Raw genomic sequence first — 15,230 nt, 5'->3', positions numbered from 1 at the left:
CAAAAACACTTAAGGGCAGGAAATACACAAGAACGCTGCCAAGGCAACCAGAGCCTGGAACATCCACTAGCGACCAACTGTAAGCTACAAGGCGATGGGCGACGAGTGTTTAGATGTGAGCTGGGCTTTACTCTGCGTAATAATAGTTTTGATTTAAACTTGTCATGAGTGCGACCCTTATCTGTGGCAACAGCTGTAACGTTGCGGGCTGGGATCCTGTAAGGAGGAGAAAAAAGAGAGAGTGATGAATGATCCATCCACCGAGAGAGGGTGATAGAAAGCGGTGGGCTGTTTGCCAAGTAGGTTATAGGTTTTAGTGTTGATGTCTGCTTGGTTGCATAGAAACTATTCCAGAAAAACACAGACTCTGAGAGAGCCTGCACACCTTAGGACAAATAGAGTCTAGACAGCCTGACGCTCCGGTGTAATCTCACTGAAATATGCATCATTCTTTGTTTGTTCGTTGCAATGTTTGAGGACACATTAGCAAAACCTTGTGACTGTTTGGCTCGTTTTTAAGACCTTTTCATTTGACAGCCGAGAGCAGGAAATGACAAGGAAATATGGAAAAGCAGGGATGACTTGACAGTATAACACAAAAATCTTGTTTTTCCTGTCTGTAAAACATTTTATTCTCAGCGAGCATTAAGACACCTGAACAGATCTGAAAGACTTGTATGCAGATCCACAGCAACAGCACAGGTGTCAGGTGTACATGTTGTGGGCGTTGATACAGATATTGAACAGCAGGATGAGAAAAATCTACAGAACAGAGAGGTCAAGTGAAAATAGTGAAAGAGGTGCGACGGTAAGAGGATAGCGAAGTGAATATTGACGGGTTCTGGTGGATGATTTCGTTAACTGGTGAAGAGCTCTGACGCGACAGGCCTCCCGGCAGCCTCTGGCACTCCTGTTCTCGCCTCCACACATGAGCAAGCTCCTTTTTACACATTTTCCTGTGGCACCTTTTATCCCGATTAAACATGCAAACACTGATACACAGGGATCCGTGACCAAACAGCCCGAGGCGCACACACACACAGATGCATGTGTGCGCACAGACCTACGCTTTCTTACGTCGTCACTGAAGCTTAGCCTTTCCTCTTTTTTTTTTTTTTTTTTTTCCCAAGAACTGTTGGCAGCTAGGATGGAAAGACAAGAGAAGCTCCAGAGACAGAAGAGAGCGATAGAGAGAGAGAGAAAAAGAAGGGGAGGGAAGAAGGGGCGGTAGTATAGGGCTCTCCATCATGCTGTCAGTATAAGGTGCCGCTTTAGCCTTAGCAAGGAATAAAGAGTATTTTTAAAAGGTGCTGCGAGGTGCACCAAAGATGAGTCGGATAAATTACTTCTCTTTTTCATTCAAAGAGCTCTGTGAAGCCCACAGGGTCACTGCTTGTGCTTGTTTATGTGTGTGTGCGTGTGTTTGCGCAAGAATAAGGGGAAAAAAGTGCTCGCCTTTGGCAGTAGCTTTCGCTTGTGAATGCATGCAGAACTTCTGCCGCGGCCGGCTGATGTTTTTGTTGCTCCTGACATTATAACATATTATACTTTTTCTGGCTGTTGCCCTTCTCCTTTCACCACAGAGCGGGAAAAGTAATGTAGTTCAGAGGGGGCATGTAAGGTGGAACAATGGCTCAAAAATATTGAATAAGGAGTGAAAGGGAGCCAGGCTCTGAATGACAATAGGCCAGAGCTGGGGGTGAGGACTGATGATGTGGAGGGGGGACAGTCCAGATTGATGATAGATCTCCGCTGGTTAAATATTATCAGGCTTCTATTTTTATGTTGCGGCCCCCCTCCTGTCCTGGTATCCCACAGAGAATGGCTAGATGTGGCCAGCTAATGATCTGCCCTTCTGAGCCATTCACTTTTTGTATCAGCCTATTTACTTACTTTAGAGACACTCCCCTCTCTACGGGTTCACAACACAGATGGTTTGGGTAGCCATAGTGACTGCCAATGGATGCCATCAGTCCAAAGGCAATCTGTGCTATTTATTTTTTTATTTTTTTAACTCTAATCACAGATGGAGTGCTGAAGTGATAGACCTCGGTAAAATGTCTTTATTCGAGTCAACTTAAGAGACTAACTTGACGGAGCAGTTCTGTTTATTTAACAAGTTTGTGTAGGTGAGAGTCATGTCATTGAGATTGCGACAATATGTGTGACAGTTAACAGTTAAGCAACAGCACGGCGGTTCGTCTGTGCCGAGAGATGCGGATGTATAATATGGCGCATGATAAGCCATGTGGCGTTGGTTATGGTTTCAGTACTTCTCTAATATCCTCTGTCTTTGTGTTTGCATTGCCACCTTAACATCTAGGCTGGGACAAGCCAGGGCCGGAGGGCGAACATTTGACATTGATGTCAGATTCAACAGCAGCTCTCTGGGTTTGTTGTCTGATCCTGACAGGGGACGAGCCCTATTTCTGCTGCCTATGGCTAAGCTGATTAAAACTTTTGACTGCAGAAATAACGGGCTTGGCTGACCCATACGCTCCTCCGTAACTTGTGGCTAAATATGTCCTCCTCTCATGCAATATACTGTATATATATATATACACACTCACTCTAAGGCCGGGTTGGGGTGTGTCGGACAGGAACAGAGGGAGGGAGAAGGCAGAGAAAGGGGAGTAACTGCTCCATCTACATTCCCTGCGCCCCGATCTTTTGAAATGCTGATGACTCCTCCTCCCTCAGCCTCATCACTCTGCTCCCTTCTCTTTTAATGTGGCGGAGTCATCCATTCCATTAACCCTCCTCCTGCTTCCCTCCCCAGGTTAGAATGAGGCAGATACCCAACCCCCCACCTCCCTGTAAAAGGCAGGGGCAACAGAGGCCACAGTGGTGACGATGGCAGGGGCATTTGTCATGCTCTGAGCCGCGGCAGTCTGTTGCTCTCCCGAGGGCCTTTGTTGTCCCCGGCTCCCAACTTGCTGGCTAAGCAGAGGGATTTCACATGTTTCATTAACATCTGAACCAGCTCGGTGCTTTTGAACATTTCACGTCGCTTGGCCAGGACGGGCACCAACATGGACATAAACGCACTTAAAAAAGAAAAAGATCAGGATGCTCCAAGTACAGCTGGTTTTATAAAAGACGGCGTGCTGGATTAGAGCCGTTTCACACACATGCACGTACACGCACGTGGTTTCACTGTCACTGACTACACATTCAGCCTGCAGTTATCCAACCTCTGCGTGGTTCGTGGCACACATTCAGCCTTTGTACGGCAAGCACACAACAATCAGTGTGCCCTGCCCGGTGCTGGTGTTAGGGGCACCGCTCAAGTGGAGGTCACTTGCAGAGGCGTTATAATGCTTTGGGCTGGGCACAGCAACACTGAGGGCAATCCACTTAAAGCGAACCGCCGGCCCCCCCCTACCCCACCCCACCTCCTCCGCTCATATCCCCTCCAGGCCACCACGAGCATCACACTTCTGAATGGAAAACAGGAAATTGGCTCTCTGTAGCACTTCAGAAAGTGGAGAGAGAGAAAGCGCTGAAAGGGAAGGAGGAAAATACTTGGATCTCTGACAGAGGGAGATAAAATGCCTCAAATCAGGCAACATGGTCCAACAACAAAAGCTTGAAGCTTTCTCACTCTTTTAATTCTGAGTTAAAGGCCACGAGGCCAAGCTGCATATGAGAACCTGGCTGCAGAAAATGCGTAGATACATAGAATGTGGCTTCCATCATAATCACACCAGTGATGCCACTATCTGAGTTTTGGCAAAGGAGAAATGTGCACTGAGCACTTATGCCATCTGCTTCCTGCTCTCCTCTACACTTCTGCTCCTTGCTTTTCCCCCAGGACATATATGTCATGCAGACATGTAATCTCTTTCTTCAACCTCCTTGTACATTATTCTATGTCCGCTTCTTACTCTTTAGTCGGTAAATGCCTTTTTCTTCCACGTCATGCCTGGTGTTTGACAGCCACTGCTGGTCCAAAGGAACATAGACATTTAATCTTTGTGCGTTTTCCATGTTTTAAAAATTGGTTTTAGTTTTGTTGTTGCTGAACAAACCGCTGTGATTTCCTGTAAACAAGTTTAATAGAAATCAAAGTCAAACCACTGAAATTGACCGTTAACAAATGCACTCTTCTTATCCAGCACTGACATTCTGACCTGTTTTGCATTAAGTGGTCAAATGAAATCCACTGGGAAGTCGTAAATCTGCAGTGTTTACATGAATTAAATAAAATCTTATTCTTTGTACCATATATATATATATATATAACTTAACTGACAAACACTTAAGGGCAGGAACTATACAAATGTTACCAGGGCAACCAGGGCCTGGAACATCCACTAGCGACCAACTGTAAGCTACAGGGTAATGGGCGACGAGTGTTATGATGTGAACTGGGCTTTATTCTATGTAATAATAGTTTTGATTTAAACTTGTCGTGAGTGTGACCCTTACCTGTGGTAACAGCTGTAACGTTGCGGGCTAGGATCCTGTAAGGAGAAAAATAAAAAGAGAGTGTTGAATGATCCATCCACAGAGAGAGGGTGATAGGAAGCGGTGGGCTGTTTGCCAAGTAGGTTGTAGGTTTTAGTGCTGATGTCTGCTTGGTTGCATAGAAACTATTCCATTTTGTTTATCTTTTTTACTTTGGATGTCAGTTTCCCACTGGTCTTTACTCTCACTGCTTCTCCTAATTGGTGAGCAACTCTGTGATTCTTCTGACCACGGCTCATTGATTTGTTTGTGACCCGAGTATCATCTTTACACCAACACTACTTGCAGCATTTCTCCTCTTAGCCGGCTCTGTTGCTTCTCCCGGTGTCTTTCATTCTTTGTCCCTCTTGTCTTTTTTAATAGAATTACCACCATGTCCATCTGTATGTACTAAACATCTCCCTGTTTCTGACAGCTAATGGGGGCCATTCCAAGTCCGGGATGACTGATACTGAGATATCCTTCCTCTAGGGTAACATCCATAGCAATTTTCTCTTGATTTGCTGAGTGATGGACTCAAAGGAACGTAGACCTAATGATCATTGAGGAGATGGGCTCTCTAACTCAAGGTTGTAGAGTGCGGACGATTACAAGCCATACAATAAGCTCCTTTCCCTTCCTCTCTCTCCTTCCCTCCTTCGGCTGAGGTATTTCCAGAATGCCGCGGGCCATGATGGATTTATGGGTAGGCCATACTTTGGTAAACACCGATGGTGGGCAGCTTTGTCCTCCCCCCTGAGATATAGTGAAGGTCCCCATAAAAAATGTGAAAACCAGGTTACGGCCACCATAGAGCCGAGCTAAACAATAAAAGTCTTTATGGGCAGATATAGGCCTGTACCATAAATGCTGGAATCCGCTGTCGGAAGGACATTAAAGGGATAATGATCGGGGGGTGTTTCACAGAGATCCATGCCGCCACTAAGAGGGCCTTTTTAGAAAAGACACACACAGACGCGCACACACTGAGGATAGCAAAGCACCAATGTGGAAATCTATGGAGCATTTGAACTTTGAATCAGGGTTTCTGTGTATCCGATAGATTGACAGGGAGGAGGTGGATGTGATGCAGTGTTCATCGATAACTGGGGCTTGTTCTCACTACGAAGGGTCGGGCCCTCATTATGCATTGGCTCGCTGTCGGGGAGCACAGCTGTCGGGTTTGGCTGGTGCTGCCTGCGCGGGCTGCACAAAACCAGCTGTGCAAACAAATACACACACAGAAACTGTAAAGGCAGTAAGGGGAACGGAGTGGTAACAGACAGGCCATGGCGTTTCAGGTAGACTAAAAAGCAAACATGGGCGCACACAAGCATAAACACACACAGGCATGCACTCGGGGGAGATGTGATCTGGTTGGAGAGCGGCATGAGGAAGTTGGCTGCTGAGACTACGTGAGTGGTAGGAGTGGGGGTGGACGGATTATGGTGCTGATCATCGTAGTCGTGAGATAATGCTGCTGACATGCACACGGCGCGTTTTGTCCCGCAGTGTGACAGGGGCCTGGACGGACAAGAGCACCAGCCTTTCTCGCTGCCTCTCAAATTAGTTCACATTTCATCTCCTTACAGTGATTTGCTCCTGAATTTCTCCTCCACTCCCTGCTGTGCTGCTTGATTAGGTCGCTGGGAAGATTTAGGAAAGATAGAAAGCTTTGTCGAGGCTTGCCCCAACTTCTTTATCGTCTGGGCATTAGCCATCTGCTGGCACATGTGCCGGAGTATTCGGGGGGGGAGGTGTGGGGTGAGCGCCTGTGTTTGTGTAGTAGCCACTAAGGCAGTCAGGAACTCTAAAATTAGGCCCGGGCTATTCTACCTCCAACATGTCTGGCCTTATCTTGTCAGGAGATAGCTTTTACCCAAGCCAAGTGTTGTCCTGGTGATACAGCAGGTCTGATCTGTTTTCCCTTAGCCTTTTAGCCTGTTTAGTGTCTCCAGGCAGCCAGAGCTCAGCAGACTTTTCCATGACTTTAAGACAATTTGATTCTGTTCTGTTTTGATTTGACCGTCCACTCCAATAAAGAACACAGTGTGCAGGAAGTAATCACAGCCGTGGAGGGAAAAAAAAAAATCTCCAGGGTGCGGGACAAAGAGTCAAGAGACGAGCTGACTGCAGATGTTGGTGGATCATCTCCAGAATCTGCTGAACATTCAACAAAAATTCTCACTCATTAGCTAAACCATGATCTGCTCTGACACTGTTGACTTTTACAGAGAGAAGACACTCTTCCTCTTTCTTTTATCGTGCGCTATAATCCAAATGACAAAACAGCCTATTGTTTGTTCTAACCTGTCGGCTCATCTCCCTGGGGAAGGAATGGCAAAGGGAGCACTTTTTACTGCTTCCTAACGCCCCTGATTGGACTCAAAAAGAAGGAGAGTGAGGGCAGTAAAAATAGTTTGACACCCTGAAGGTCCAGCAAGCAATCTCCTCTCCGCCCTTGCCCATAAAACTCTTTGAATCCTCTCTGAAAATCCTTCTCCCACCCCCCTTCCTGCTCTCGTTCTCTTCACTGGACTTACAGCTTTGCTTCAAATCAAGAGCGCTCGTAGTATCCCTCTATTAATTGCGGCACAAACATCTATTTCTGCTGCGTCTTCGCATCTGAATGATGCTTTGATCAGGCCTCTCCGTCAGTTACCCTGCAAACACACTTTGAAGCCTCATGCACTCATCTGGGACCAGGCTTTCAATGGCAACTTAGGGGATTGAGACACAAACTCATTTTCTCTCGCCAAAGTACTTTTCTGTGTTCTCAAGACTGTGGCACTAGCTGATGCTGGAACAAGAACAGCCACCTGGAGTTGTGTGTTAATGTTAGCTGAACCTCTTGTGGCTTAGCTCTCTCTGTCTCTCTGTCTCTCTCTCTTTCTCTGCCTGTCTTTCTTATCTTAACACAGTCATGGAGATGACTGGTAGAGACCGGTGACCACTCGTATAGGCGGTTTAGACTTTTTCATTTAGTTGACGCAGAGGCTGTGGCAACAATGCGGACCCCTAAACAGAGCCTGCGTAGACCCTAGCGCCGTAAGGATAGGATAGGCTAGGATAGGATAGGATAGGATAGGACATTATTTGTTGAAGTGGTAAGGAGGCTGAATATGCATAATGAGAAAATAAACATTCATGAACATTAAACGACTGACGTGCACCTCCCCAGAAATGTAACTATGCGCCATCAAGCTGTGATTGGTTCATTTGGAAGTAGACTTTTCGAATTGATTGTTTTGGATCAACAAAGATGGAACACATCGAGGAAAGGTCAACTGAGGAGGTTCGGAGATACAAATAATTGTATGACTCGTGTTCAGTGACAGTTTCAGTTGCCATTGTTGAAAGTGAAGGAGGAAGTAGAAACAAAAATGAACTGACTGGCAAAAAAAAAAAGACACAGCCCTGACTAGTTACTGGGTGGTGTTTTTACAGAGCGAGCCAGACTGACAAGGGCACAAGTACAAATGGCTCACACCGGCGCAGGTTACGTGCGTAGGTTACTGTGTCTATGTCCCGCAGAGACTTTACCTGCCCCGTATTTGTAGAACCTGTGGTCAGGTGTGTCTCTCTTCACTTCGCTCCGACACAGACTGAATCACCTGGGGGGGAAAAAAAACAGTGCTCATTTTCTATTGATGTAATGTAATACCACCAATTCCCCAAGTGTCTGCCCAGAGGGGTCCTGTGTTTCCATCTCTCCCTCCTCTCTGTGGAAATAAAAACACAACATTGTTTTATTCTTAGTCACCTAGATATTTTCAGTTCCTTTTAAACATGACATAGTGAAAAAGCTGTGGGAAAAAAGGACTTTATTTCAGTCTAATCTCGTATTCTTTCCTCCACTAATAAGTAATGATCAACAATCTGTTATCTCTCAGCTTGTTGCATGCAATCACAGGGTATTACCCGAGGATGAATGCACTCCCCTTGGAGAAGAAAACAGAGCCTGGAAAATTAGCATTTTCTGACAGCCATTACTCATAGGGATAATCCTGTCAAGGAATGTGTGGCTGCGTTATCAATGCAGGCGAGGGGTCGCCATGGCCCGGGCCTGCACATTGGCTCTTATCAGGCAGGGTAAACACACTGGGGCCTGCATTAAGTAAGTGTCACAGTCAGTAGGGGCGGAGAAGGCCAAGCCCCCCTGCCACTCTCTATGCAGATAATCCTTCTCAGAAACTGTGTTGGTCAGGCCCAGCTGTGGCCTGTATCTCAGGTGTAGGGAAAGTGGGGGAGGAGAGAGGTACTGTTTCAGCAGTGGGTTGCAACGCAGGTGACTTAGGTTTTTTGGCCATGTGCACATCTGTGAATATGATATATTTGTTCGGGATGTTCTGGCGTCTGTCCACGCAGGCAATTTTACTTACTTGGTTTGTTAATCAGACCCATCTGGGAGGTTGTTCCTGGAAACTGTTTGGAAAAGATTCAAGATTCAGGTTGTGTTTATTGTCACTTCCACAATATGTTAATGAAAACCCACAGAGATGTGAAATACTGTCTCTCCTTGTCTCAGTGTGCTTCATATATGTAGACAATAACTACTTCTACTACTATCACACTCATTCTACTACAGTATCCACAAAGAATATATTCAAGTGGAATTTATAATGTTGATGGTATAGTGGATGTACACAGTTATTACAACTGCACAGCATAACTATATGTACACAATCTAATAGATTTTGGTAAATATTCTTGCTGTCACACCGTCACACCTAAAACGCTGCATAGCTGCCAGTAGTCCTCTCTTGTGATATCACAAATCTCACGAGAGTCCGGCTGACTCTTAAGAGTAATTTTGAACCTTTGAATCCTTATTGAAATATGAAAACATTACAAGGCCTTTAGGAGAGAACAGGTGATTTCAATATCACTGAAAAGTTGCCAGAAACTAGAGGCCTTTTATTTTAAGGAATCAAATGTTTACATTTATCAGCAGAATAAAGTATGGTATGAAAAGGGAGATGTCATCATTTGTATCTAGCGGGTGCTTGGCCTTAATCCCTACCAGACCACTAAGCAAGCACAGGCCGTTCGAGCCAACTGCTCCAGATCACATGACAATCACAGGTCAGTTTATCTGAAAACATGAGACCGGAGCTGTTTGTGAACTGTTTGGATGTCATCGAGGGGCTGTGTACTTTGCAATTGCCGGTATGCTCTTGCGGCACTGATATTTGCATCACCTGACTTTGAAAAATGTGAAATAGTTCTGCTGTGACGGCTTTGGCGTGGACCCAGTCCCGATGACACAGCTGTATGCTTGCATAACAAGTTGCAACAATGTTGCAGGGAATGTTGCAGAGTAAAGGTGGAGTGGCATTTTATTAGGTGGTGCAACGCTGAGGCAAAACAACTTGTTGCCTTTTTTTTTTTTTTTTTTTTTTCAGCCTCATCTGAACTGTGAGAAAAGTTAAGGGGTCGGTTACTATGACTGGGTGACTTTTGTTTCTTAATGTGTGCCGAGTGAGCCGAGGCGCCTCTCTGGGCAACACTCGAGGAAAAGTGTAATGGTGTTACACTGGCTGTACAAGGTGGGAAACCTTGAATAATGTGGGATGAGAGCAAGCCAGAGAGGCGAATCCGAGTCAGCCAGTGGGTCACCAGGAGGTGAGGCTGCCTACTTCCCTGGGTTCAGGAAAAGTTCAGCCGCATAGCATTAGGCAAATTAGGGAGACAGCGGCTGGGGGAGAAAAAAAAATCAGAGGGTCGGGACTGATGAGAGTATGGGGGAAAGGGTCAAATTAGTTGGAAGGAGGAGCTCAAAGACAGAGTGAGAGCATAGATGGGAGCTTCCAGGAAAAGAGTGAAAGAGATACATTCTGTTGCAGAACTCATTATGTCCATGAACTCCGTGTAAAGATATGAAAGACTAATTACTGAGCTTATATAACTTAATCATGTCCTCAAATACATTCCTATTTAAAGCCCCCGCTGCTCACTTGGAGGGGGGGTGGCGGGCTCCCCCTCACTGTCTCATGCAGGGCCAGTGTTTATAGAGAGAGAGGGAGAGAGGGGGATCCGTGGTGACGTCCCTGAAGGGGTTAAACGTGGGAGGAGCGACGCATGAAAGGCACTGAGGGGAGGCAGAGAGAGAGAGAGAGAAAGAGAGAGAGAGAAAAAAGAAAAAGAGCCGAGTGGAGGTGGAGCCAAAGCCCTCAGCTGCTGTGCCTTGTCACATTTCTGCAGAACATGATAGCCGCACGGTTTGGTGTGGGAATGATTTAGGCTGGTCCCTCTCTCTCCAAAATACAAACAAGGCGGTGCTGCGCGTTTCCGTGCGAACCTGGATGTGGGAGAGCAGGCTCTGAGCGAGGGAAGCCGCCGGTTGCTGTGGCGCACAGAGGGACACCGTCCGGTTCATTCACGGAGCTGACAGGAGTCCACCGACGGCGGGCGCAAACGGGACAAGCGACCGTAGCCCAGAGGACGAACTACAACTCCGCGGGATTTCCTCTCCGATAATTGCGCCTGCGTCTCGGTCGGAACCCCCCCCCCCCCCTCTCCCCTCCCCGTGTGATCCACTCGGACTCAGGAGATTTGAGTTCTATTTTCTGGGTTTTTCTTTTTCTTTTTTTGTGGATAACCGCTCTTGAGCGAGGCCGTCGGGACCGATCTAATCTGCCGAAGTTATTCGGTTCGATTGTATTGTATTTTATTGTGCGTCGCGTCCCGGTGTTGGACACGATGCAGACTGTCCTATTAAATTATGTTTTCAAATTGAGCGCAGCCGATTAGGCTCTCCCAGACACAGACTCCCCGGGCTTGCTTTCGATCGCCGCTGAGAAGATGCCAAATGTTCAGATGTGCCCGCCGTGTTTGGATATATCACTTTTCCCTCGATTTTAATGCAGTCCCCCCCTCCCGCCGTTTGGCCCCCACACAGTCTACCTCTGCTGGCGGCGAGCTGAAAACCACGGGGCTCGTGCGTTCCTGCGTGCGCCTACGATAGTTCGTTTTTTGATAATATCCCCCCGCTGTCGCCCTGCTTCGTATGATGTATGAGAGTGTGGACGTTGTGGGACTGAATCCCAGCCCGAACCCGTTTTTAATGATGGATTACTACAACCAGAGCAGAGGATGCTTGATCCCAGAGAAAGGACTGGTGCCCGGAGCGCCCCATCCTTACAGCACGTCCATCAGAAACCAGCACTGGAACGGCTCCAATCACTGTAGGTGCCTTTTGCTGCCTCCTCAACTTCACCCCACTAACTGGGGAAGTTAAACCCTCTGCCACCCTGTCCCTCTGTGTGTGCATTACTGTCTATAATTATTCACTTTTATTGTCACATTTATCACAAGACAGTTGCGACTAAAGCTGTCAGCGTGAGGCCTGCCTTCCTGTGTAACCTTCATGTTTTCTTTCAATTATTTAAAGCCCACAATTTACCCCGAGCGGCGCTCCGTGTTCTCACCATCGCTGCAACATATATATATATATTCTTGACCCACTTTTTCTCTTTTCTGTCTCTGTGCGCTCAGATTGGGTGATGTTTTTTTTTTTTTTTCTTCCTTCCTCTTCGAGACCGCTGCGCTCTGATCCAGGCCGCGTTATCCTAAGATTTTGCGTTCCTGAAATATGCACTTCGTTCCCAACGATGTTTTGCCAGCGGTGCCAGCGTTAATCAGATCAAACTATCCTGCCACTGTTATCCCTGGTTCTCCATGGTAATCTGCATAGCTGCACCCACAGGCCCACAGTTCCTGAGCAGCAGCAGCAGCAGCAGCAGCAGCAGCAGCAGCAGCAGGCCTTAACTGGACAACCCAGTCTGTTTGAATGTTTCACCCTTAACTCAGGCCTTACACTAATTCATTTATTTTTAAGCAGTGGATTATATCTACTTAATCAAGGGGAAACTATTCAAACGAATTTTACGGTTTAATATTTAAGTTATAAATACAAATAAATACAAAAAATCTATATCTTGAACCTGAAAATATTTTTTCTTGTGCCAAGGAGATAGTGATGATGGTGAGTCTTTCTGCCATCTCTAAAAATAGCATGTCTGATGGTGCTTGTATAATAGTCCCGTGATTTGGTTTGTGCATGTGTTTGGTTGTTCAGTCTTCCCAGAGCAAAGGGAGATTTCATTTTACTGATAGTTTATCTGCAACAATAACAGAGTTTTATTGCAGCAACAAAGTATCCCAGAGGCTCTTCCCATTCTTTACCTCAAAGGAGCTAAACTGCACAAAGCTGAAGCAGGCCCTTTATAAAAGAGATAGCTCTGTTGTCTTTCACTGCTGAAGGAGCGTAAAAAGGCAGGAATCTCCACAGGCTCTTAAGGGCCAATTTCCTCCTCGACTATAGAGACATGCGACAAAGGGAAATTTAAAAGGGATTTTTTTTTTTTTTTGTTTTTTGTTTAGTTTTGGCAGCAGCAACAAAAATCCCCTCCTCAAAACTGTTTTTGTCTTTCTCCATCTCAGGCCTTCGTGGTTTGTTTTTCCAAGTTAGATGAGATTAGAAACTCCTCCTGACCGAAGGGACGGATCGCATTTTTCAAAGCAGATAGGCCTCTCCAGCGAGCTTGATAGCATTTATTGAACTGGTCCACTAAACAGCTCTAGTGGCAGCATTGATTCAAACCATGTGAGCTCGTCTGAGGGAGACTGTGGGGGTTTGGCCCAGGAAAAGACCTCTGATCCCTTACTCGACTCCACATTGTTTTGCTCAATGGAGGAATTGCCGGCGGAGTGTGTGTGTGTGTGTGTGTGTGTGTGTGTGTGTGTGTGTGTGTGCGGGTGGGGGGTAGCATAGCTGCTCTTTGCCTTACTGCTTGGATGTAATAAAAAATTTAGTGCACAACCAGGGAACAGTGGTGGCGGCGGCACGGGGAGGGGTGTAGAGTAAAGAGGCACAGCATCCGTTAGTGTCATCACGTGGCTCAGAGGCTTATTGGATCATATCGGTAGGAAACAAAACAGGCAACGCGGAGAGATTTCTTTTTCGCCTCCCGTTCTTAACCAGGCATCCAAACTAGCCAGGCTCCAAAGCACCAGACAATCCCAAAAAACATCTGTTGGCTTTATCGGTTTGTAGATTTAAATAGACTTAAAAGTCCTCAGACAGCAGCCTCATGATGTGTTTCTCTGCGTGTGTTTTTTTTTTATACCCCCTCAGTGCTTTTCTTTTTTAAGTCCTCTGTTTTTGCAACCTCTCCGCATCGGATCTAACTATTCATTATAGACTTTACAGAAGAGCTCTCTGGCTCTAAGAGTGCACTCAGTGACATCTTCACTGTAGTGAATCTGGCCTGAAATGGCCTTCTGGCCCCATTAAGTGGCTGATTGTAAATCCAGATCATATGGACGCTTCACCCTTGACGTTATTAGTTGTCTAAACATGGGATGTTTTCGTCCGCCGCCTGTCAGCGCGGGTTTGCACGGTAACGGGCAGCGTGAGCAAGCTGCCTGTAATTTGGTTTTATTCAGAGCAACAGTCATGAATGTCTGCAGTGACAAACCGCGGTTGTGCAGATTAAATGCACTTGATTTTTTTCCCGGAGTGCCTGTCAGAATCCCTACAACAGTTATGGGCTCATGCATGAAAGAATGTGCATGGCCTTGTTCACATGACTGTCACACACTAAAGAATAGGGGGGGCTATGAAGGATAGAGGGATTGCATGGTGGGCTCAAACGCTCAGCAGTCTATGGGCTTCTTGTTCTTTGTTTTGGTTTGTTTCTCAGACTGTCCCCAGTATGAAAGAAAGTGGTCATCAGGGATTTCCACAGGGCGAAGACAAGGCAGAGAGAAAGGCAAACTTTAGATGGATTGTCTCCTGAAGACTCGGGATGCCAAGTGGGATACATGAGTAGTGTGTGTGTCTGAGGGGCAAGTGGCTGCAGCTTAATCTGACTCATGTGGTATTTAAGTGCGGAAGTCCTCTTGCCTAGCAGGAGATGAGGCCCAAGAAAAAACAGATGGCGTTTTATTGTTTCTCGCTGCAATGGACCGTAAGAGCCGGAGCAATTTTCGGTTATGTTGATGGGAGATTTTGGTTGGCGTGTTGTTTTTCTTTCTTCCTTTTCGAGAGTGAGAAGAAAGCTAAAAAAGTCTGAGATTTACTTGGCTTTCCAGGAGGCTGCAGTATCAGACATGGTAAAAAAAAAAAAAAAGCGTCCCTGATTGTTTTTTTTCCATCAGGGAGCGTGAAAACGTGAAAAACTGCGGGTGATGTTTTTGGGTTTTGTGTAGGCCAGAAAACTGGCGTCGGTCTTGCGAAAGAATGGCAAATATCACTGCTTCCTTCTCCCTTTTTTATTTCTGTATGCAGTTTTCATTTGGCAAGTGTGTGCTGAGAACTGAGGAAACGGAGTCCTGTCTGCAAACATACTTGGCTGGAGCACTGTCGGCCTCTGACACTGAAGGGGGGCGACTGTTGTAAACAGCTGGAGAGACGAGTCCTCCATTAAAGCTAAATATTAAGCACTGCTATTTATTTTCTTGAACAATCGCCTCAGGATTTCTTATCTGTGCTGCTTCAATAAAATGAAGGAAACCGAAGGCCTGTTGACATAAAACAGTAATGCAAACTGCAGCGCTTTAATTCTTGACCTTCAGTGTTTGCCCTTTATGTTAATGTCAGGTCAGTCAGCCCTATAATATTCTGTGCATGCGCTCTTACATGCATGCACCTTGATGCTACTGTGGACAGACTGATGACAGAATGAATATGCTTTCTTGATCCCAGCTTGATGGGACTGACACGATGGATGGACTGCACTGAGGCGAGGTCTGCTTTTCTTCCAGAGGGAGGGGAG

At 46.3% G+C, this 15,230-nt stretch overlaps 1 protein-coding gene across 4 annotated transcripts in view; it reads left to right on the top strand.

The window, feature by feature from the left end:
* The window catches only part of raraa (retinoic acid receptor, alpha a), a 137,091-nt gene that overhangs the window by 90,470 nt on the left and 31,391 nt on the right, over nt 1-15,230 (top strand). For 2 of the 4 annotated variants that reach the window (XM_084568151.1, XM_084568150.1), the window contains exon 1: nt 11,015-11,636. The exons of the other annotated variants lie outside the window; for them this stretch is intronic. In XM_084568151.1, the coding sequence (XP_084424277.1) occupies nt 11,459-11,636 (178 nt within the window). In that variant the 5' untranslated portion in view covers nt 11,015-11,458. Of the gene's footprint in view, nt 1-11,014; nt 11,637-15,230 lie in introns of those variants that run through there. 4 annotated transcript variants of the gene reach the window in all.

The sequence above is a fragment of the Chelon labrosus genome (genome assembly GCF_963514085.1).
Source record: "Chelon labrosus genome assembly, chromosome: 19".
Taxonomy (NCBI): Eukaryota; Metazoa; Chordata; class Actinopteri; order Mugiliformes; family Mugilidae; genus Chelon; species Chelon labrosus.
This window is presented reverse-complemented; position numbering and strand designations above follow the sequence as displayed.